This window comes from Scatophagus argus, chromosome 15 (genome assembly GCF_020382885.2).
Source record: "Scatophagus argus isolate fScaArg1 chromosome 15, fScaArg1.pri, whole genome shotgun sequence".
Taxonomy (NCBI): domain Eukaryota; kingdom Metazoa; phylum Chordata; class Actinopteri; family Scatophagidae; genus Scatophagus; species Scatophagus argus.
In genome coordinates this window covers 7,525,634-7,548,926 of record NC_058507.1, presented here as the reverse complement: position 1 = coordinate 7,548,926, position 23,293 = coordinate 7,525,634, and the positions used below count along the sequence as shown (strand labels likewise).

Sequence of the window (23,293 nt, the reverse complement as noted above, 5' to 3'; positions counted from 1 at the left end):
TCAAACACAGCTGTATCTGCATCCTGAGCGCTACGACTGAGTGGTTCCTTTTGCATGAGAAGTAATGTGTAGTTGTCTCCCCCCCAAAAACACATCATTAAGTGTTCCCTTAAATGAAGTGGAATAAGAGCTTCTAATTAGATGGGTTTTTTCTACATGTGGGGAAGCGAGGCAGTCAGGCAGTAAGAAAGGCAGGGAGGGAAGGAAGGAGGGAGGTTGGGGGGGGGGTGTAGTTGCTCAACAACTCCTGTACCTCTTCTCCTCCCTCCCTTCTCCACCCCTTGTCTAAGCTCCCTAACCCTGCCATCAGGCAGATATCTCTCTGTCATCCCTGGAATGCTGGAGATAACTATCGCCTCTCCACCGATACAAGGCCTCTCTCCTCTCACAGTCACAGTGCTGACCCCACTGTGTACATCTGTATCATAGAGGGTGAGGTTGAAGTGGAGAGAGCAGAGAGAAAGACAGGGGAGGGCTGAGGGTGAAGGGCTGGACATAAAACTTGTTTTTAAAAGTCAGTTAGGCTATTTTACCTTTTAACCCAAAATAAGGGCTGGGCTGGAGCAAAGTCCCCCCCTCCCTTCAGCTTTTCCCCTCAAGCCAAAGAAGAGTTGTTCATCCAGATGAGAGATGGAGAAATTGAGGCAGGCTGCCTGGTTACTGCCTTTGCTGCAGGGTCACTGCTTAGAACTCTCTTGATCTTTTTTTATAAGATTATCATCTGCCAAGAACCTAAAATTTAACACTGGGTGCACAAAGAATGCACATTATCCAAGGCCTGAGACCGAACTAACCACTGGCACAATTAACCTCCTACCTGCAACAACAATGTTCTTATTACATCATAAATTGGGACCTTCAGGTTTACAAAATGCCTGTTAACCTTGTGAGATCTTGATTTTTTGAATTCTCTCTTCCACTTCCATACATGTGCATATGAACGCACAGAAAAGTGCTACTTTTACACAGATGTGGAGTATTTATAAAAGGACAAGACTCTGCTATCTAAAGGGGGCTTTATTTGAGGAGGGAAAAAGACCCAAAGAAAGGAGATGGAATAAAGATGTATAAAAGAAAGGAGGCAGGCTGTTGCAGATGTCAGGACCCAATTTGCATGAATGGCAAAGGGCTAAATTGCAGGGGATGGGGGAGCTACCCTCCACCCCCTCACCCCACTCTTTTTGGGGGAACTAAAAGGGAGCTGTGATGCCCATGACTGCTCCTCACTCAGCAGACAGGGATCAGTGGCTAATGAAGGGCTTTGGGTCTCCACCAGACATTTCACACCCTCTGCCTCCCTGACAACTCCACCCTGCTCCCCCTGCACTCCAACACTGCCGTGGCTCTTCCCTTGGATTTCAAATCGAACAGGGCTAATTGGTCTCCCAGGTAATCTCCATTCACCCCTTGTTTCTTTATAAACAAATGTACAAACTTGCCAATGCACCTGTCCGAACCTTGCTTCCCTCCACCCAGACTTTGTACTTCTTTCTTCTCTTTCTGGTAGAGTGAAGCTATTCTTGATTTTAATAGTTAGAAATGCATATATTGATGCCACTCCCTCTATAATTTATAATTATTAGCACAGAAAAACAAAGCAGGATGCCCACAGAGGAGCATACCTAAATCCTAAGGTTTGATGCTGCATTAAATATTAAAGAATAGACATTTCCCAAAAGCAAGTGGGGTTACGTTGAACTGAAACATGATCATTAGTAAAACAAGCTGCTTCCATGCTTTCTGCTCTCTAAAGATGACTAAGTTGTTCTTCTTTGGAAAGATAAGGAGTGAAAGCAGGGAATAAATGGACGAGACACAGCAAAAGAAAACAAAGAGATGGAGAGCATGCAAATGTTTCATATGGTTCCATCTGCCAGTGAAGAAATGGCTTTACCATCCCTGCTAGGAACTATTGTATATCAAAGTCTTCTACCCAAACCACCAGAAAGAGCAGCTGTATGCAGTTTGGCAGTTTTAACAGAGTGTGGTTTCGTGATTCAGAACAGCTTACATTGTTTGAGGCAATGTCTGATAACAGGATCAGCAGTGATTCTCTACCCTCAATTACAATTCAAAACCAAACAAACAAACAGCAGTTTTATACTGAGAGAGTAGGACAACTTGAATTTACTGCAAGAAAGCTTTGCCATACCTGATGGACAGTGGCATGAAAGTAGAGTTTAACAAAAAATAGGGGTTTCAGCATAGAGCTGGGGGGGTGGAAGAGTAAATGGATTAAAAGGTTTATAAATCAACAAGTCAACCATCAGATTGTAGCCTCTGCTCGGCAGCCCTCTCATCAACCAAATGCCATGAAGTTTTTTTTTTTCGTCTCCTGGCTTTTTTTTTTTTTTCACACAAATGTCCTGGAGGCAGGGAACAAAGCGAGCAGAACTGATTACTGCGCTGCTGCCCCGCTCCGCCAGTCTAAACTCTGTTTGGCTTCCTAATGAGCTCACTAAAAACCCAATTCATCACCCATAACCCCTTCTCAACCTGCCTTGAAATCCCCCATTATGGGGCGTCAAGGACAGTCCGTTTACAGGCTGGGGTCAAGGGCTGCAATGGAGTGGATGGCACTGGATGTGGCAACAGCAGGGCCAAGGTTATTTTGACTCGAGGGATACTTTCGATGTGCCTTCTCTGCAGCCCCAACATCTAAATTTGTTCACCATACAACATGCATTTCCTTCCAACCAATCTGCCCCCTTTGACTGTCACACTCCATTGATTTTAAACACAAAAATATATTCATTATTACTATTTGAGCATTTTTTACTGCCTACACAAACCTCCATGCCTCATGCCCCCCTTTTTCGGAACACCAGCGGTGTCCCAGTCTGAGCGGAGGAATGTCCGGCTTGATGGCTGCAGCAGCGGGAATGTCCCATTCCAGTCAGCATTCGCACCAGAGATTTCAAGTTTAATACCCCTCGTCCCATCCCCGCAAAGACAGGAATTTGGTGTGAGGGGAATGTAGCGTGATGGGGGGTGGTGGGTGAGAAAATGGAATACAGTCGTCCTATTAAGGAAGGGGAAAGGGACGAGGAAGGACAGAAAGTGTAAAAATGATAAGGTAGAAATGAAGGGAAGGAAAATATCTTTATGAGGTGGTGGTTGGTGTTGGTTGGAGGGGCAGAAACAGAGGAGTGGAGGAGGAGGGTGGCAGAAGGTTGGGGTAAACTCCCACAGTTCCTCATTACATGGAGTTGAAATGATCCTCCTGACACCTGAGCTGTAACCAAGAGATTACAGAATTGATGAATCCTTGGTTTAAAATGCAGCTGTTTTATTCTGCTTTAGTAATTAATTCTTTTTCCGATAGCGTATTGATTAAGCGTAGCCCCTGATAAAGTTCAAACTGAGAGAGATCCCTCCAAGGCTTTGGCTTGGCCTGCTCTAGAGAGTCAATGAAAACTTCCTCCCTCCACCTGCATCTCTCTCTCTCTCTCTCTCTCTTTCTGTCAGTGCAGTTTACCCTCATAAATTAGTCAGATCAGTGAGGAGGGAGGCTCGTGCTTAGTTGATACTTGCTATGTCTGCCCACTTGCTGATGCAATTCTCTGTTATTTTTATGCTGTCACACCTACACAAACGCAGATGCCCTTATGGAGGAGTCTATGTTACACAACTCACCAAAACATTAATAAGGAGAGTTTTCTTTTCTGGCATACCGAGATACTAGGTGTACTACAGCTCCTTTCAGCTAGCAGCCGATTCCTTCTCTTCTTTATCCCTCCTCCCTCGCTCTCATTCTCATCTTAACTGAGAATCATGGCGCACAGAACATGAGCGTCTTCTTTCACAAAACTATTCTTTCATTCTTTTTATCGCCGCGTTTTTCCGATACAGCTGTGAGTGAGAGTCTGATCAACAGAGGGTAGAGCCGATCTCTCCGGGGAGCCAACTAGCAGAGAAATCAGATACAGCTTTACAAGAGAGTCAGCCGCTCATGTCTTGTCAAGACCCCTCACCTACCGGCTCCTTTACAAGTCAATAACCAGGGCCCAGCGTCCTCCTCTGGGCCCTGGCACACATTCACCTCTTTCTATAGGAAGCAGAGGCGAGAGCAGCCGCACAGCTCTAGATTTTATGGTGTTAATGCCACATTATTCTGTATAACATCAATACAATGAAGTATTTCTGCAATGAAAATGTGCCTATCAAATAAGGAAATATATTTACATGGTTCTAGCCATGGTGAGTCACTATATTTATTCCCAATACACAACAATCTGACATTCCTGTAATACATAATGACAAATAATTGGTGACCCCAAGAGGCCAGAAAAGCCAGTTAAAAGCCTTTTTCAATATTAAGAACTAATGAAAGAGTGAATGAATTATGAAGGGAGGAGGGAAAAATACAATTAGAAGGTGGAAGTAGTGCTTATTACATTTACTTGAGACTATTTCCTTTCGTTAATGGGACTGCAGCATGCAGAGAGAGGGTTTTGACAGGGCCAGTATTGACTGTCCACCCTGCTCCTTAAGGTAAATCCAGCAGGTCATTTCATTAAGGCCCAATTCCATGGCGCTAATTTTGATTTTAGGGGCCTGACAGCTGTTGGCAGTGGAAATTGCTATGGCAGGAACAGTGAGAGGAGCCTATTACTGCTGTGAAAAAATACAAATTGCAATGCCTTGGTTCAAATTGCTGCCACTCTTCCTTGCTGACCCACCAAAATTTGCATTTGTCACATTCCTAGACCCTTTGGTTAAATGCATGAAAAGGGTCAGTAAGAACCCACGGCAGTCTATTTTAAAATAAGGGCTACAATCAAGCAAATATAAAGTGCTCGTGAATATACACGTCTTCTACCATTAATGTTCTGTAAGCTGTAATTCTAGAGTGAGTGACCAATTAATAACAACAGCAAAAAAATTTAAATAAAAGAACTAAAAATCAAACATTACCAAACCTCCCTCATGTTACATAGCTACTGTGGGTTGGTCTGGCAGCGAAATGGACCCGACTCCCAATGTGAGCTCTTAATCACCTCGCCTTGCAAGTTAATATGCAGCACTAAAGTTTCAGAATGAAGAAAGAAAAAAAGCTCTTCCTCTGATGCTATTAATTAGCAGTGCTCTATAGCTCTCAGCTTTTTGAAGCTCTCCATCTCCTTTTGTTTCACCCACTCTTTTCCTTTTTTTTGTGCGGCCTTTGTTATTGACTTTTCAATTTTCCCCTCACATCCACCCCCTGCACTAGCAGTAGCACCAGTGCTTCTGCAGCGGTGCCCAGCCCAACAATACCCCCAAGCCCACTCTCCGAGACGTTGGCTGGGGAGCCCTGAGAGCTGGGCCAGCCCTACAGCTCCCACCAGCCCACCACTCACTCCCCACGAGACCAAAATCAAAGAGAGAGGCCCTTAAAATATAACCATGGGTATAATGAGGGTGCTCCAAAGAACAATAAGCATATACACCAAAGGAGAAAGGAGAGTGGGAGTACAAAAGAAAAAGAGAGAAAACTATAGGAATGTTGGCCTGAAAGTGTTCTTGAGAAGTGAACAACAGTGAGTGGATGAGAAAAAACACAGAATGATACTGTGCTTTGGTAGAGAGGGCAAAGGGCCACAGCCAGTGGTGACGGTAGCTGGGGCCACGCATCTATCCAACCACGTATCTGAACCCAAAACAACAAGGGGGTCTGCCGCATGCCTCTGGAGCCGAAGGGAGCCAAAGGGAGCACGACTAATTTCTGCTCAACAATAGGCCTGGATGGGCGCCCACACAATGGCAGGTGCTTTGAATAGCAGCATGGCCCTTGCAGCAGGGATCTTCTCCTCTCTCACTCCGAGGGCTTGGGCTCTGGCTTGTGTAACTTTTCATTTTCAACCGGGCTTCCTTTTGACTCATAAAGGATGAAAATGATCTCATGGGGGGGGGCAGCCAGATCTGTGGGGCACAATTCAGATCATGTCCATCTGGGTTTTCGGTACATGTTGTCTGCCGTTCTCTCCCTCTTTACCTCTACTGCTTTTTCTGAATGCTATATCACATTTTTTTTCCCTCATTCTCATTTTTTTTTTCCATCGACTGTTGGTCTATTCTGTTGTTTCTGTAGTGGTTCTGTTTGTTGTGGGGCTGTTGGGCTATCCTGTAGGCCATGATGCAGTGGCAAAGGCAGTTTTCCCCCCACCTTAAGAGCATTCTTTCCGGGGTCACAAGGTTAGCCTTCACAGATGTCTCCTGCAGACACTCAGTTGTCTAAGGACTGCATCCCTGGGAATAAGCATTCGTACTAAACAATGCAGCTTTTTCCCCTCACTTTGGAAAATGTTAAATGTTTTTTTTTCTCGCTTTTCTCTACCTCTCTCTTGTCATTGTTTTATTTTTGAATGAAGCTATACAGTGAATACAATTTTTCCAAGGTGGAGGTTTTTGTGTTTAGATAATGAAAGAAAGCAGTGGTTATCACAAGATAGTGCTGTTTTCTGGCTGCTTTCATTCTCTTAAAAACTCCCCGTCTCCCTAAGTTTCCTCCAATTGTTCTAATGGGGCCTTAGTCATCCTTGCCTGATGGCAGAGGGAAAGATGCTTTTTAAAGGTCTTTTTCTTCTCTCGGTATGTGTTGCCAGGAGAGAAAAATTAAAACATGTAGTAACTGTCGTGAAATCCACACTGAGAGACAGATACAAGAAACCCTTGAGTAAGCAAGGCAGAGGCCAAACAAAGAGCTACCCTAAATGAACAGAAAGACAATATTTGAACTAGAACTTCGCAGTGCAGCCTCAATCTCAACAAAAATTGTGTAGAAGAGAATTCCTGGGCCAAATGGCTTTCATTAAAGGGAAATCAGCTTCTGCTTTTTTAGGGGGCGGAGCGTGACAGTGGTATAAGGAAGGAGATTGCAGCATTTAACATGCAAGTTCTGCCTCAGAACATGGAAAAGTGTGTAATTGGAACACTTTAAAAATCCAGGCACTGAGCTATCCTTGAATATCTTACTCCTTTTCATCTCGCTTTCCCTTGTTCCTTTTTCTCTTCCTGTGTTTGATATGGTGTTGCTTGCTTCCCCCTCCAAACATCTCCTCTGTATTCTGCAAATTGATAACCCTCTAAATGAATTATGGTAAATGCATAATGAAGGTTTTCTCAGCCTCAGCCCTGCAGCCAGCCAGGATGGAGCATCTCGGTTTGGCATGTTTGATTCGTTTTGTTGCGCATTTAGCCCCAGTGTTCCTTCAGAGTGTTTCACTGCTTGGGGCATGTAAATAAGAAATTATCCTTGCTGACTAACATGGCTAATACCTCCTCTGGGGTAATCAAAAATTATTAGAAGCTTGCTTCCAATAAACATTAGGGCTCATGGCACTAACCACTGTCAAATCGCTCACCTCCGCCTGCTCCCCAATAGCCATAAAATGGGTGAACAAAAGTGATCAGGTGTGGAAAAAGCACTCTGGCTACATGGAAACTGTGAGACCGCGGGACTGCTATTATGCCTAAAAAAGCAGCCCTTGGCTTTAAGAGTCATTAAAGCATGTACTAGAGTAGGAATCAGACTAGAAAATGAGCTTATCTTGCATAATGCCCTCAAAAGCTTTGCATAAACGTGAAAGATGTGCGCGTGAAAATCAGCAGCAGAGAGGAAGAACTCGGATTGTAACACACTTCCTTTATCATCCTCCCACTCTCTTGGACGGTGGCAGCATGGTTAAAGAACTACCTGTAGGGTACAGCTGCTCTGCTCCGTTCCAAATATGCTTTAGTGTGTAAACCCTGGTTTACACAAGAGAAAACCACACAGCAAGTGAACAAGCTATAGCTGGCCTTGCTAAGCCACTCCACTCAACTGCTTGCTGTCTTTTGGGAGGGACCTTTTCTGTGATGTGGGGTTCGGATATTAGGGGGAGGAGTATTGGGAGGGTGGGGGTGGTGGAAGAGATTAAAGAGCCAAGGGAGGCAGAAGAAAGGAAAGAAAGTAAAAGAGCACAAGGCCCATTGGTCAAACACAAAGGGGGAAAGAGCGAAAGGACATTTGAAGTCAGGGTTAAACTCCAAATAAGCACACCTTGAACGGGCCTGTGTAAGCTGGCAGTCAGGGTTTTTGGAGTTTCCCTGCAGGTGTGCCTTTGACGGACTTGGCCTCTGTAACCTCTCTCTGATCTAGAATGGGGCCCGGGGTTGGACACAGAAGAAACCAGTGGCATCTATGCCTCCCATTCTCTCCCTATTGCATTCACACACGCATGCTTACACTCTCTGTAAACACACACACAAACACACTGCCAGACAAGAGGAAAACAAATCTGGTGAGGACTAGAGCAATTGGATTATCACCTCTTAAGGGTGACTTCTTGGCTGACCCCCTTCAGGCTAGCCTGCTGAAACATGACAGAAAATTTCCTGGGAAAACACTCTCCCTTCAAAGAATCGAAGCGCTGTTGTCCTTGTGAAAATACAGCGTCCGCAGCATTAATGGACGTAGAAATGCCCTTTGGGGCATGCGCTCAAATCCCTTTTAGCCATATTACATCAGACCCCTGTGCACTCCTCATCATCACCACATGCGCTGGAGTAATCAGCAATGGAACATGGGTGTGTAAACCCACTGTATAATGAGCGGATACAACAACGCTGCACTCTGTTTTTGGCCAAATCCTTTGGGTAAAAAAAGAGAAAAAAGAAAAACAGTCTGCTCCTTTTGCTGTAGTTCAATCATGATTATTTCCCTGCAACACCTTTTCCTTTCTGCTCCTAAATTACACTCAACTCTTCCCCACTCCCGGATAAGCTGGCCTGCATCTACTTCTCAGAGAAAGACAGAAAGAAAGAAGGAAAGAAAGAAAATGTCTCTCCCAAGCTCTCCCTTAATGGTGCAAAACAGACAGACATTCTCCTCAGCTGCTGTCAGAATAATCTTGGTAATTTTTTCCCTATGCTCTTCAAACATTAGTTTGCACATTAGGCTGACCCAGTTAATGTGCCTTTCCTGCTGTGTAGGACCCAGTTCCTGGCCAAGCTAAGCCAAGCTGGGCTGGTCCAGGTCACGCCGGGGGTCTGTTCATGATTATGGACCAGGGACCAGGCCTGAGCCAGAGCTGAGGGAGAGGGAGATGAGGGAGAACGAGTGAAGAGAGATGATGAGAGCAAGAGTTAGAAAGAGGTGAAGGCTTGAGCTGCAGTGTGGATGGTAGGACATAGAGTGGCGGTGGGTGTTGTGGGTGGAGGGCTATGTTACTGGAAGTACAGCTGACTTTACTGGCACTCATCATCCTTCCACAGTTCCTCTGCTTTCACTGTTTTCGTGTGTTTTTTTTTTTTCTCTCATGATCTATAGATTCCAAGAAAGTAACACAGGGTCAGACAAAAGACAGAGAGACATAAAAAAAAAAGAAAGGAAGAGAGAGAGAAAGAGAGAGAGCGGAAGGGAGGAAGGAAGGAGGGAGCTGAGGGAGCTGATCATTCTCTTTAATCACATTTTGGATGAGGGCCAGGTAGTCTGCGGTACTGAGAGCGAGACAGAGAGGGGTGAGTGAGGAGAGGAGTGTGAGGGAGACAATGAAGTGGGGGGGGGGGGGGGGGAAGAAGTGGAGGAATAAATGGAAAGAGAGGGAGAGCGAGGATGAGAAAGGGACTTATGGAGAGAGGGGATGAGCATGAGAGCAGAGCCCCTTGAAACAGCCTGAAGTGCAGCAGCGCTTAAGCAAGAGTGCACATATGCCCACACATGCTATGTCTGTGTGTGTCTATGTGTGTGTGTGTGTGTGTCTGTGTGTGTGAGGGAGAGTGACAGCCGTTCCCGTAAATGCCCGCGAATGCTGAATCCAGCAAGAATCTGGTGTTAGAGCAGAGGCAGGGAGAGATCCATTTTAAAACTATGTGCATTAACTATACTTTTCCCCATAGATTAAGCACTCCACATGAATAATTTAGCCTCTCTTATGCTAATGGGATCATGAAAGTATCCCCCCCGTACGGGTGTTTTCTCCCCCTCCACAGCAACTCTTCTCAGCTTTCAACAGTGGCCCTGCCCCTTCCCAACAAACCATCAGATAGACATACTGCACTGTTTTCACAACAGACACCTGACTAACACCGGGCTGACATGTAGTGACAAGGCTAGAATAGCATACAGTAGCGTATTGAGAAACACTGCAGCTTTGTTATCCTTTGTGAGCATCTTCAGCTTGTTTTCTGATTAGGTGCAGTTCACTTAAGCTCGTTGCCACTGATAGCAAGATATTGCAACTTATAGGCTGGATGCACATCATGACTGCACTTTGTTTAATGTTTATGTGATCGCTGTTGCCATTGAGCTGGTTTTCTAAGTACGTGGCCACCAAGGCAGGCCGCTCCTCTTACACTTTGTGATTGCTTCACTGTGGTTCTCTATGTTTTCTTTCGAGAAGGGAAGTGGACATATCCTGTGTGTTTATGCTTCTTGCCTTTTTATTTTTTTTTTTCTGCCATCACACACTAAAATACACCCCAGCACACATTTGCAACACACTCACACCCTTGTTGCTTCAGCATTGTGTTGTGGTGAGGTGGGGGCACTGTGTAAAAATTATCAGTGCTCCAACAGCTGGGAGTGAGAGCCATGAAACAGCAGGGCTTGGGTCTGCTTTATTGTTTATCTGTTGTTTATGGGCCAGTGTTCAGCTTTAATTACTACACTAAATTAAACTCTAACAGGCACTTAGAGGGAAGCAGCTAACACATGCACATGCATGCCCACACACACACACTCACACACACATTGTATATTTTATATACACAGACACACCTCGCTGATCACTCCAGAACTGGAGTATAGGCTACTAAAACGCAACAAGGCTTCCATCTTGCGTTTTGCACTGATTCTGCTGTTCTTTCTGTTGGGGTTAAATATTGTTTTCTTTCTTTCTTTCTTCTGCCTCATTTTTGGGGTCTTCTCAAGCCTTAAGTGTTGCTGTAAAAAAGGAAAGCAAAGCCAAAGGTCTGTAAAATGCCAGATTCAACAGGCCTTGCTCATGCTGGGGTTGTCTGGGCGGACACAGAGAATCGTGTCCCCACCAGGAATGACCCCCCCCCTCCCTCCCTCTAGTGAGCTCAACCACAAAGACCTTGCTGAGTGGGGCCCCTGGCTAGGGCCAAGGGAGCTCACCACACTCCCCAAGCACGCGCACACACACACACACAAGTGTACCACAATACCATCAAGCACAGCATGCTCCCTTGGAACACTCAAACTCTCCCTCTCTTCCTCCCTTCCTATCCATCTCTGCCTCTCTCAACATCTCTGGGGAGTCTGTCTATCCGCAGAGCGTGGGGATTGTTCAATTGCTGAGAAAATGTACAAAATGCTTTCTCCTCTCTTCTGTGGAGCCTTTCCACCGTAGAATCGGGGAATTGTACAGAAAGCCCCTTTGCTCACCACTCAAGATGTCAATGTGGATTTGGTCTTCATGCATAGCTAATAATTACAAGTGTGGACTGGAGCTGAGGCATGCGTGCACACATACAGACACACACACACATTTAAATGAATACATATACAGCAAGAGGGCAAAAACATTACCTACAGTGCTGAATCAGTGTTGGGGATTTACTGTTCATGACTGAGTGCATTTGATTCTACTGTGTTTGGTGTAGCCAAATGTGCAAAGTATTTCATCACGCTGCTCCATCACACCTTGGGTGTTTAACATATTACAGACAGCAGCTTGGAAATGAGTGCTATCTTAAGGCACGCACATTCATCAAGTTTAACTCCCTGCAACCGATGTCTCTGATGTTTCGAGATAAGCTTGGAGGACTTCCAAAGGACTGTTAATCAAAATGATGTGTAAGCAGAGCCAATGGAGTTATTGTGTGTTACCTTCTGAACCATCTCCCATTAACTGCTGTTATTTGTTTATCTAGCCAGAACATAGGGAGTCGCTCACTAAGAGTCAGTAAGTGAAAGTGCAGAATTTGCCCTGAGGCTGATAATTCATATTTTCTTTTTTGCAGGGAAATTTCGAGAAAACAAAACAAAACAAAAAAAGTCTGTTAGGAACGAGGGGAATAACTTGGAATAACCTGCAGAAGTGAGTATTGTACTGAAACCTTTTTTCATATGTCAGAACCTTAACTGGCAATCTTTACTGACAGCTATGAGCATGCTTCACCTTGGTTTACTACTTGACAATAAATTATTCCACAAGAGGGGCAATACATATTTGCGCACTTGTTAAATTGTTTTTTGGCACAGGTTCAGAGCAATGCTCAATGTTGAGATGTAACCCGGAGATTGAGGAAGTGAACATTGCTCACAGCGACCATCTTGAGTCCTGTGTGCACTGAACAAACAGAGCCTTTTGAAAAAAATATAAATAAAAATAAAAAATTGTTACTAATACTGAATTTTATTCTCCACACCCTCTCACATCAGCCATAGAGGAAAAGCTTTTTACCCTTCAAAACAGTTCACTGGTCACTGGATGGAAGGATGCTTCTGGATCAATTCTTGAAGTAAATGTTTTTCAAGCCACAGGGACACACACATACACACAATGCACCTTTCAAGATGGAAAATGGTGAAAGAAAGTTGGTGTTTTTCTTCACTCCTTCTTACTCCTCTTTCTCACTCTCTCCCATCCATTCTGTCTTCCTCAACTGATCCACATCGTCACCCCTTTTAACAGAGGCCAAGCTGTTAAAGACCCCATTACTGAAGTGAAGCACACATTTCACATTTTCTCTGTGGACTTGAAAGTGTGGACTACAAATTTTATGTGGAAATGTATTGAGATAGGAGGCAAGTTCATGCGTGGAGTGGAGTGGAGTGGGGTGGAGTGGAGGAGAGGAGACGGGGGGGGTGGAGGTGGAGAGGTTGGGGAGGGAAGGCTCTGTCAGAATGGAAGGGCTAGAGTCGGGAGTCAGCGAGCGCTTCAAGCGTTAACGTAATTGAAAGAATGTGAAAAATGAGGCGGCGGGGCTCCCGAGCGGAGCGAAAGGTCAGAGCATGCCTCACACAAAACAACTGGCTGGAGGACGGCCTCATTAGACCATTAAATCAGCTGCCCTCTCTTTTTCTTGCTCTGCCTACTTTTTCACATTCTTTTCACCTCTGTACTTCAGCGGCTCTTCCTTCGCCTTCTTTTAAATTTCTGCCTCTATTCTGTGCTGCTGACTTTGTTTTTACTATGAGAGGATTTTAGCTGGTTGATGTAGCATTTAGCACCATTCAGTGCAGGTCAAGCTCTGGCCCTGATCTAGCCTGAGTCCATGTTGGCCCAGTGCGAGGTGCTGTACCGTAACTGTCTTTGGCCTGTATTGATCCGCTGTTACTGGATACGGTGGGGAGAGGAGTCGATAAGTGCTCTGTGGATTACAGGTCACTTGTACTTATGTGTGTAAGATAATCAATAGGCAGTGCATTTCTTTCTCTCATCCCCCTCCTCTCTCTGTTGTTCCTGCAGTGTCCATCTCCCATGCTACTTGCATTGCAAAGATGAAGCACAAAAACTGCCTATACTCTGTCCTCTGACCTGCAACCATACAGTGTTTTTAACTGGTAATATTACTTCCACAGCAGAAAATCCAACACCTGATTTAGAGCAGTTTTTCTTTCCTTTTTAGTTAAAAAAATGTAGATGGTTGTTCTCTCAAAAAGCTTATGCCATATTATGATTATATGAGAAAAAGCCAAGGGCCGGTGAGCATTTGCCCCGCTCAAGTGTCTTTGAGCAAGATACTGTTCTGTAACTGCTCCTTTAATATTCTCACAATTCAAGCAATTGAAGAATTATTATCAGGTTCAAGTCATGCCATATTATTGTACCTCATTCCTTCACAATGTTTATACTGCCAAACAGAAATATTCTGTGGTTTAGCCAAAGCCTAGCTATCATCAACTAGCCTGACATCAGCCTGTGATCCAGCTAGCTGTGACGCAGCCAACCACAGAGGTCTGCTTCAGCCCTCAGTCTGTGGTCAGTAACTGTTCAGAAGCTACAACTGCTGTCTGAAGAGGAGAAGATGATTTAAAGAGCCCCACCACAGACGCATTCTATCGATACATTTGATCGCTTATTGGCAAAACGATAGCCTCGAACGTGCACAAGAAGCAGTTTCACTCAGTGAGCGAGCTCTTCTAAAGTGTGTGTCTGAGGGTTTGTGTGTGTAGACAGTGTGATGAAATTTCATGCAAAACCGTGGACACTGCCAGAGGGCACAAAAAAGATACAGACAGAGATTCACAAAAACACACACACACACACTATGCTGCCAGTGAAAGGAGGTCTTGGTACATTCACAACAAAGGGGAAGACAAGAAAGGAAAGGCTAAGAGCTCATCATCTGGTCTCTTAGTACAGGCAACAGTTGCATTTAATAAACAATTTGAACCTTGCAATGTATTGATGCTTAGCCTCACCTCTACATTGAACTAACAGCATATCCTTTTCAGAATTTACATGTCAAATTTGATGTGGACCGTGACAAAAATACAAGGCAGATAGCTGTGATTTGCACATGCTGTGTGTAATAAACTCAAATGCATTTGTTTTGAAATGCATTATTACTGTTTGGCAGGTCATGTGCTAGATAACACAAGGCTGAGTGAGACATAATTAGGGGCTGTTGTGCAAGTAAAGTTAATATGGTTTAAATGCAAACAAGAACTGGCAGAAATATACTATTAATCACCAGCTTTTGTTCAGCTCTCTAAATAGCAACATTTTGGAAAGGCCTCTGCTAGGTTGGTGTATTACAGTGACTGGCGCTTGTGTTTGTGCGAGTGTAACAGTGGATAAGCGTGTTCATTTTTAGGTGTGACTATGTATTTACATGGATGCCATTCAAAAAGCGGGATAATCCACTGTGCAAGAGGAAGCACTGGGATGCATGTGTATAAAGTGTATGTGCCACCTATTCACTGTAGATCACACATTAGACAGGGTTAAAGTGAAGTGTTGGCAACTCTACCCATGCATGATGATTAATATGTCCCGCATGGATCTGTGCCCGTATCTATGTATGTTTATGTGTTAGTGCTTGAGTGCACAAATGCATGCATATATATGTGTGTGTGTGTGCATGGATATGCATGTGTATGCCAATTTCTGTGCTGGCTCACCTTGTTCACTGCTGTTGTCACCGCTCTGTGAAGCGTGTCCCCCGCTGGAGGGCCCCGGTGTGCCGGCTGAGTGTGTGGAGGTGGCGTCATCATGGTCTCTCCAGGAAGCTGGGTTCTGAGGTTTGAAAAGAGAGAAAGCGAGCGTGGGATCCATCCATCCATCCGTGCATCCATCCACATTCCCGTCCAAACCGCAAACCAGGAGCAGAGAGAGCAGGAAGGGGAGAAGAGGAGGAGGAGAAGGTAGAGAGGGAGAGACACAGAAAGAGAGAGACTGTATGAGTGTGCTGGAACAGTGAGAGTGACATCTGTAAGAGTCTACAGGCACTGTGAGGGTCCTTGGCCTGCTTACATTCTCCTGGCAAGGCAAAGAGCCCCACTGCCTGTTCCCCAGCTAGCAGACAATCAACGATGCCACTAAAATTACAGACAAAGAGAAAGCAACTAATGCACTAAAGCAGCTGGCGATAAGTCAAAACACTGTAATCAAAGTGTTTCATTAATGCATGAGGGCAAAACGCAGCACTGTTAATGTGGCGTTTGATTTTGAAGGTTGCAAGTGGAGCACTTGTGAGTAATTGTCTAAACACATATGGCAGAGCCCAGTGGAGTTCGTTTATACCATATCCAATTGAGACTTCCGTGTCAAGTGAGAAATATAGAGGTAAAAAGTCCAAACACACCACAGCCGCCATTAATCATTACCACTGTCAGAAATGAAAATAAGATATGACAGTGATTCTCCTGCTAATCTGCCAAAAATGTGTACACGCCCACAATGACATACACACACACCCACAAAGGCTTGCAGAAATACACTTAAGCACACATGCTAATGACATAATAGAACAAGAAGTATAAACATACATGCACACACACACTCACTTTTATATATACAAACACATGCTGAAAAAAGTGTTAAATCTCTGCTGGCTAACTTCAAAGAAATGTCCATAAACAAATTCATAGCTTTTAAGGCGTCTCTCTTTTTTCCTTGCTTCCCTCTACAGCTCATTTTCTCTCCCCTTCTCCTCCTCTCTTTCCTGGTCATTCCCACTGCCCTGTCGCTGCACACAGGGAAACAGGATTTTCTACTGTACAGGAAAGGCTTTATCAGTGCCACATGAAGGCAGGCTAGAGGTGGAATTTCCTCCGCCATTCAGGCAATAGAGGGACAGACTGATCACGTCATTTACTACACCGTAAACGCACAGGCTCAATCAAAGACACACTCCACACATCCCTTCACACAGAGTTGACATGGCTTTGTAGCTCAACTCAAAATACCTTAGCTAATGTTTCCCAATTTAACCTGTCACCTGAGCACGATGACAAAATGTTGGCGTAACGTAAGCCCAATGTTGTCTGGGGCCCAAGAGAAGCAGCCCCTTGAGCAGAGCCCAAGCCAAACAAACACAGGCCTGCAACCAAGGCTTCCCACAAACCTCAACCCACTTCTCGGTTCCCGCTATGGGTTTTTTTTTTCTCCCTCAAACACACATAAACACATACACATACATGTGAAAGCAGAGGGAAAATGTACACGCCACAGAATATTCCAAGAAAGAGACCGTTTTTACCATTTTGTCTTACTTCAGTAGAGTTCCTGATGAACTTCTTTTCCCTCAGCTCCCGCCAGAGAGGAGCCTGCCTGCCTGCCTGCCTGCCTGCCTGCCTGCTTGCCTGCTTTGGTGCCCCAGTCAGAGTAAGCTGTACTGGTGGAGGACAGACAGGATAGAGCCTGGAGACTAGTGGAGGTTTGCAGGGAAACAGAGGCTATAAGACAAGCGGCTGCCGAGCTCTCCTGGGTGCGCAGTCCTGATGTGCTGCTGCTTGTTCTGCTGCGGAGGCAAGGCTGCTGCCTGTGAGCGAGGCCCTTTTATCTGCTAAGTTTTTTGGGGAAGGAGGGCTGTTTTCTCAAACAGCTCGGAGCTGAAAACAGCAGACAGAAACACACAAGGCCCTTCAGACCCTCCGCTCCACTCGAGGCCCTCTCAGCGTCAGCTGTTCACCGGATGGCAATCAGATAAAGAGCTCAGAGAATTACCCAGAAGAGGGGTAAGAAGACAGGGTGAACAATAGCCCATGCGTGGGTTTTAGCCCTCCACAGTGAGCGGAGGGAAAAGTGTCCCCGCTCTGAGAGGGATGGATGATTGCAATGTGTTCACTCTCTCGGCCGCTGATCAACACATGGTATACTTCATGGGAACAAGGTCTGTTGTTATAGCAATTTTCTGTTTTTCTCAAAGCAGCGTATGCTGAGTAAAGTCACTAATGTGGCAATCAGCCCTCTGAAAGCAGTCTAATTTTGTCTTTGTCGTATGGCATAAGGAGGAAAGGAAGAACGAGAGGTAAAAATCCCAGACTCCCAGAGTACATAATGTATTTAGGCAGAGCTGTGCTGAGTGCTCTGCGAACAGCCTGTTGTTGTTCCCAGAGAAGAAAATGACTGGGTTCTACTTCCTCACAATGAGACACCCACTGCCAGCAAGATGCGAGACAGACCTGAAAAACTATGCTCGCTGCTCTCACACAGTCTTGCTCTCTTGTTCCCTCTCTCTCTCTAACACTTGCCAGCCATGGCCACAGCATGGTTTTAATGCAACAGCTGAATCGATAGGACTTAATTTAGCTATCATTGCAGAGTAATGTGTCATTTTTAATGGCACTGGCACTAAATTAAATTCAAAGACACCTCAGCTAATGGTGTTAAAGGGAGTTATATTTTTGCTGTGATTTGATGGCTTTAATGGGTCTATATGCAGAGATATAGATAAAGCTTTGTTGTTTTGTTTCTTATATAGCAAAAAAAGCAGACTGCGCCATTTTATATGACCTCATGATAAAACACAGTGGATACTAGGCCCAGTGAATGTGCAGTAGATGAAGCACACTATCCTCTTTTAATACCTGTAAGCCATCTCTCATTCATAACCCTGTCTGCAAAACAAGACAACAAATACCACAACAAAAGCGTTAACTTTCCAAGCTCAACAAGGCGACAAAAGCAACAGCCTTTCCTCCCCATGAATAATTTAGTGAGCTTCTCTGAGCTATGGAGGGTGCATCAACAGACACCGCGCCGCACAAAACACAAACACACACAACCATTTTGTCACAACCCTCGTGGGTCTGATAAAGTTCAAACAAGCCGGAAAAAAAAGATCATGTCACCCAAACAGCCTTCTTCAACCTACACAAGAAATAGTGGAAGAAGCAAAAAGATTAGAAAAAAGCCTCTAGCCCATGTGACTATTCCCTAAAGCTGGGCATAATTAGGAGTCAAACATGGTTCACTCCATGCTCTTCACTAATTGTGTTAAAGAGCAGTGTTACCAAGAGGAGGAGGAGGAGGAGAAGGAGGAGGAGAACGCCGGCAAGCAAACATATGTGTGTTGGCGGGAACACACACACGCACGCACGCACGCACACTCACACACACACACACAAACACAATAGGACTAGATCAAGAATAAGATACAAAAGAAGCATGTTCTCTGGGGGCAGCCTTTTCTATTTGCTGGGGTTAGCAACTGGCAGCTGATAATACAAGTTGTAATTAATATAAAAGCAGGAGACAATATGGGGAGGAAGGCTCGTAGTGGAGCCAGGCCACAGGAGAGCAGGAGAATGTAGCCGTCTCCTCTGCTCCTGTCCCCCGTTTCTCATTTACAAACACCTGCCTGGCGCAATCTCACTTCCCTTCCTGCACTCTGCCTACATCCCTAGGAATTTCAAATAAAATTGATTTAGCAGCATCATTGAATTTCCCTCAAATTCCCTTGGAACCTGGGGAAAGTGAACAAATCTGTAAAGTAGGCTGAGAACTACTCGCTGTGTGTGTGTGTGTGTGTGTGTGTGTGTGTGTGTGTGCGCACAGCTTCGGGGATCCTGTGCAGAACATGTACAGAATCGCTGACACACCAGAAACATACTGGACCATTAATCACAAAGCGAGCTGACATTTCAAGACACATCTTGCCACATGGTATAAACAGAAAAAAAAAACTCCTCGCGCATTTTTGTTGGGTTGAGCGCGTAATTATATACAGCCACGTCTGAAAAGTGTAGGTGCACCTCTATTGAACAAGTGAGTATTTACAACACCCTCAATTATCCAGAATATAAAGAGTCCTTAATTTAGCAGCTAATAATTCACAAGAGCATGTTTTAACAGACACAGGGGATTGACTGATTGCATTTATACTTCAAAACTTTCTCTGGGGCAAAAACAACATTTTTCACTGTAGTAAATGACAGATTACATGTACAAATATGCCTTCAGAAAGAAGAGATTTAATTGAAAAAATGTGATGGGTTTGGCACATTGGAAAATGACAGAGCTTTTACAAAATATGAAATGGCATAAATAAAAAACACGCTTCATTACAGATAATTCTGCTTTCAGTCATCACTTTCAACAAACATCCCTAAAACACGAACATGTAAATATACACTCAGTGGTCACAGTATTCATACACCTGTGCAATCTGATGTAGTCCAATTAACTGTTCTGCCATGAAGTCTACATGATGCCTATCATGTTCACTTTTTATTGAACAGTGACAGTGTAATAGAGGTGTTTGTTTCTAATATTCTGCCTTCACGTGTGGAAACTGGAAGAATAAAAAAATAGGAACACGTCTCAATATGTGTATGAAGTTCAGTACAACACCACTTTTAAGTATGACCTCAGTAATAAACACATTTTAAATTTTTCACAAAAAAATCAGAGCACCGTAAACTTCATAAAGGTAGAATTTACAGCAGAGCTGCTGTATTGATTTTGTAATAGACTATACAGTGTAACTAATAAAGTGGCAACTGAGTCTACATCTGTGCTAACTTTGACTGTATGTTGGCTGAAGTCAATATATATGCATGTCATGAACCTAAGCGAAGCAACTGCTTTTTATTGCAGCCACTTAGAGCATACATGCAGCTGAAGGAAGGGGAGTGTGGGAGATGCAACAAGTGAGCCTAGCCTCTACCCAGCCACAGCGGCAATGATTAGATATGCCTGGCAACAGGGCCTTCCGAACACTAATCAAATAGGAAATGTTAGGCCAGACATCCCACCATCACAAGACAATGGTGTGGAACAGACAGAGCGGTTCAAGTCAACGATGCACTGTTTTCGTGACAAAAGGGGGGAGAGAGATCCAAACTTAGTTGGTCCCTGAGGAGAACAAAGCTAGTTGAATTAGAGCACCTTCAAAACCGAGAAATTCCACGGTTCAGCAGGCCGGCTCGGCCGGAGGGCTCGCTGTCCACGGGCGCAGAGAGGGGAGTATGCATGCGCCGCACTATGCATCGCGACATACAGAAACAGGACATCGCCAAGCACCCATCTCCGCCGATACACACAATAAATCACTGCATGGGCATGAGATGAACTATTGCACTATTTGACTGAACCTGTGACATCACCATGTCTGACCAATGGCCTGCAGCACTCAGAGCCTGCACCAGAAAATCAAATGTAAACAGAGAAAGCTTTTTTTTTTTTTTTTCTTTTCCAGCCATGAGGAGTCAAGATAAGCTGCACCATAACCTCTATGGGAACTGCTATCACTCCCTGAGGAAAGCCCTCCAAAATCCTACAGACTTTCTGTATAACAAATCTGAAACTATGCAGAAATTCAAAGACAGTTTCAAAAGTGTAATGCATATGCATGGAGGAAATGAAAAGCCTTCTGCTAATATGTAAGCTTGACTGAAGGAAAAGCACAATAGCACAAGAAGACACAAAGGCTAATTCATTAGAACAGATAATATTCAGACTGTTAATTCTATTTGCCTCCCTAATTGGATGTAGCACAGAAGAGACAGAAATTTTATTCATTAATTAAAAGACAAGAGAGCAATCCATTGACAAGCACACACACACACACACTTTGTACCAACCGTTAACAAATCTACACAGCTCTGTGTTTTTTTTTTCTTTTCTTTCTCCCCATCACCGTTCATGTGTAATACAACATCTTTTTTTCTCTTTCTTTTAATTGGGAATTGGGCTCTGAGGAGGGGTGATGAGCTAGGAAGCCCTGGGTGGCCTACATGGTTGAGATAGTCACCGCGAGCAAATAAGGGAAATCAACAGTGTCAGCAAGGACTCATCCCGCTCTCACTTATACCATAATCCAATCATCTCTAAAACAATGCTGCATTCAAGTGTAAATAAAACTGTGCTTATTATGCCCCACTGTCAGGTATAAAGAGGGGAGAGGAGGGAAAAAGAAAGAGGTTTAAAAAAGAAGGAAACACACATAATGTATATAAATATGTATGTGTATATATATGTATTTATACATATATACACACATTCACATAAAAAAGCTCAGCAGCCGCCCCCTTCACTGTGAAGAACCTCATCATCTCCAGAAAAACCAACTTTCACCAAATGAGATGTAGCCCAGGGCTATATATTAAAAATGCATATCAAAGCAAAGAAAAATGGACGTGAGAGATTCTAACTAAATAAATTAGCATATCTAACTATCAAACCGCTTTCCTCTCTTCAATGGGAAGTAAGGACTGAAATGAATAATAAAACAGAGCCAAATAAAAATGGATAAATAAAATAAATAAATCAAGACAAGTAGGACAGTAATTGCTTCCCATCCAGGGGCAAAGTTTTTCAGCCAAATGCATTTTTGGTGCAGGGTTTCCAATATATTCAAAGCACATTTTAGGCATGAAAAGCTGGACTCCTTTCAATTAGACATGGAAATTACTGCTGAAGAAGTTAACTATTTACAAGGCTTTTAGATCATGACTGCACTGTACACATTTTCACCTCAGTAGTTTCACTTTCTGCAAATATTAGTCCCACTAAAGAATCATGAGGTGCACACGTGCTCTCCCGCACTGTACAAAAAACAAGACACTGTATTTTCATTCACCAGAAAATAACTACAAACTGCGTGTGTGTGTGTGTGTGTGTGTGTGTGTGTGTGTTTCCCTCACATGCAGCACTCAGCTCAGACAGAGATCTGAAAGCAAACAAGGAAAAAAGAAAAGAAAAACTTCTGCTTTCGTCAAATTCAGGCCAGCGGTTAGCGACAATAAAAAGTTCACTGGTGCCACAAAAGTGAAATAAATCCCTCAAAACTTAAACACCTAATGAGGTGGCCAGTTCAAATGACTCCAAGATGAATAGCTTGTCATGCGACCCTCTCTGTTTATTGCTGCTCCTCATGCGCTTTATTGGCATATCTAATTTTCTAATTATCAAAATATTTCTCACAAGTGGACTGATGACAAAAGCTGTGTGTCTGAGCACTGGAGGCACCATTGGAAATTGGCTTGAGTATCAACCATCTGCCATGAAACTAAACAGGCTAGTTTATCTAATCTCTACAATATAAACAACAGCATGCCTCATTTCTGCACTTGTGTTGGAGGGCCACAATATTGCCGTTTTGACCGTTTCTCAAACCCACATCGGTATCTTCGCTCTAATTGTGTTTTAATTCACCTTGTGCGGTGCGCTGCGTGGCCCTGGAAACGGCTTTCAAAAGGGAATCCACCGCTATTAGGCCTATAGCCAGACCCAACAGATGTAGCTGCAGTGACTTTGCATAACACTTAAATCTGCTTTAATTCCTAATAGGCTTGGCCTTGTGCTGCACAGATATTAACTAGTCACTTTGCTGCTCATCCCCCCCCACCGCCAAAACATTAGCTTTATCACAGACATGCAAGACGCAATAATTCACAGATATCAACTCAATAATACGTGTCAGCTCAATCCATATTGCGGCGAGGTGGGGGCGGTGTAGGGTGAGGGGGGTGGAGGAGGGTAAGGGGGGTGTATGTGTTTATTACACCGAAAATGCACGATTTAAACCAGGGAATCGATCTTCAAATTTAAAGCTACTGTACTTCAGGTGCATATAATTGAATTCAGCATTACGGTGCCTCCAGCCATAAAATGGAGAGCAGAGGAGAAAGCCACTGCAGAGCAAAAAACCACACGGCAAATCAATACGAAACAATTAAACACATTAACATCAACAGCAATGGAAGGCCTCCAGACGAACCATCATATGCCTTGTGAACTTGACATTGATGGTAAGCCTTTAGCTCTGAGATCTGTTTCAATAGGCTACCACTTTCTCCACCTCTGCAGCAAAAATCCACAGCTTTACGCACAGGCCATATCCAGCTCCCACAGCCCCGAATATAAAGCCCTTTTCTTTTTAAATATTGGCCTAAAGCTAAAGCTTACCGCTG

The 23,293-nt window shown here is 44.1% G+C and overlaps 1 protein-coding gene across 12 annotated transcripts in view; it reads right to left on the bottom strand.

Moving 5' to 3' along the window:
• meis2a (Meis homeobox 2a) overlaps positions 1–23,293 on the bottom strand; it is an 80,538-nt gene that overhangs the window by 51,560 nt on the left and 5,685 nt on the right. For all 12 annotated transcript variants that reach the window (XM_046411965.1, XM_046411969.1, XM_046411967.1 and 9 more), the window contains one exon: positions 15,056–15,170. In XM_046411965.1, the coding sequence (XP_046267921.1) occupies positions 15,056–15,170 (115 nt within the window). The remainder of the gene's footprint in view (positions 1–15,055; positions 15,171–23,293) is intronic.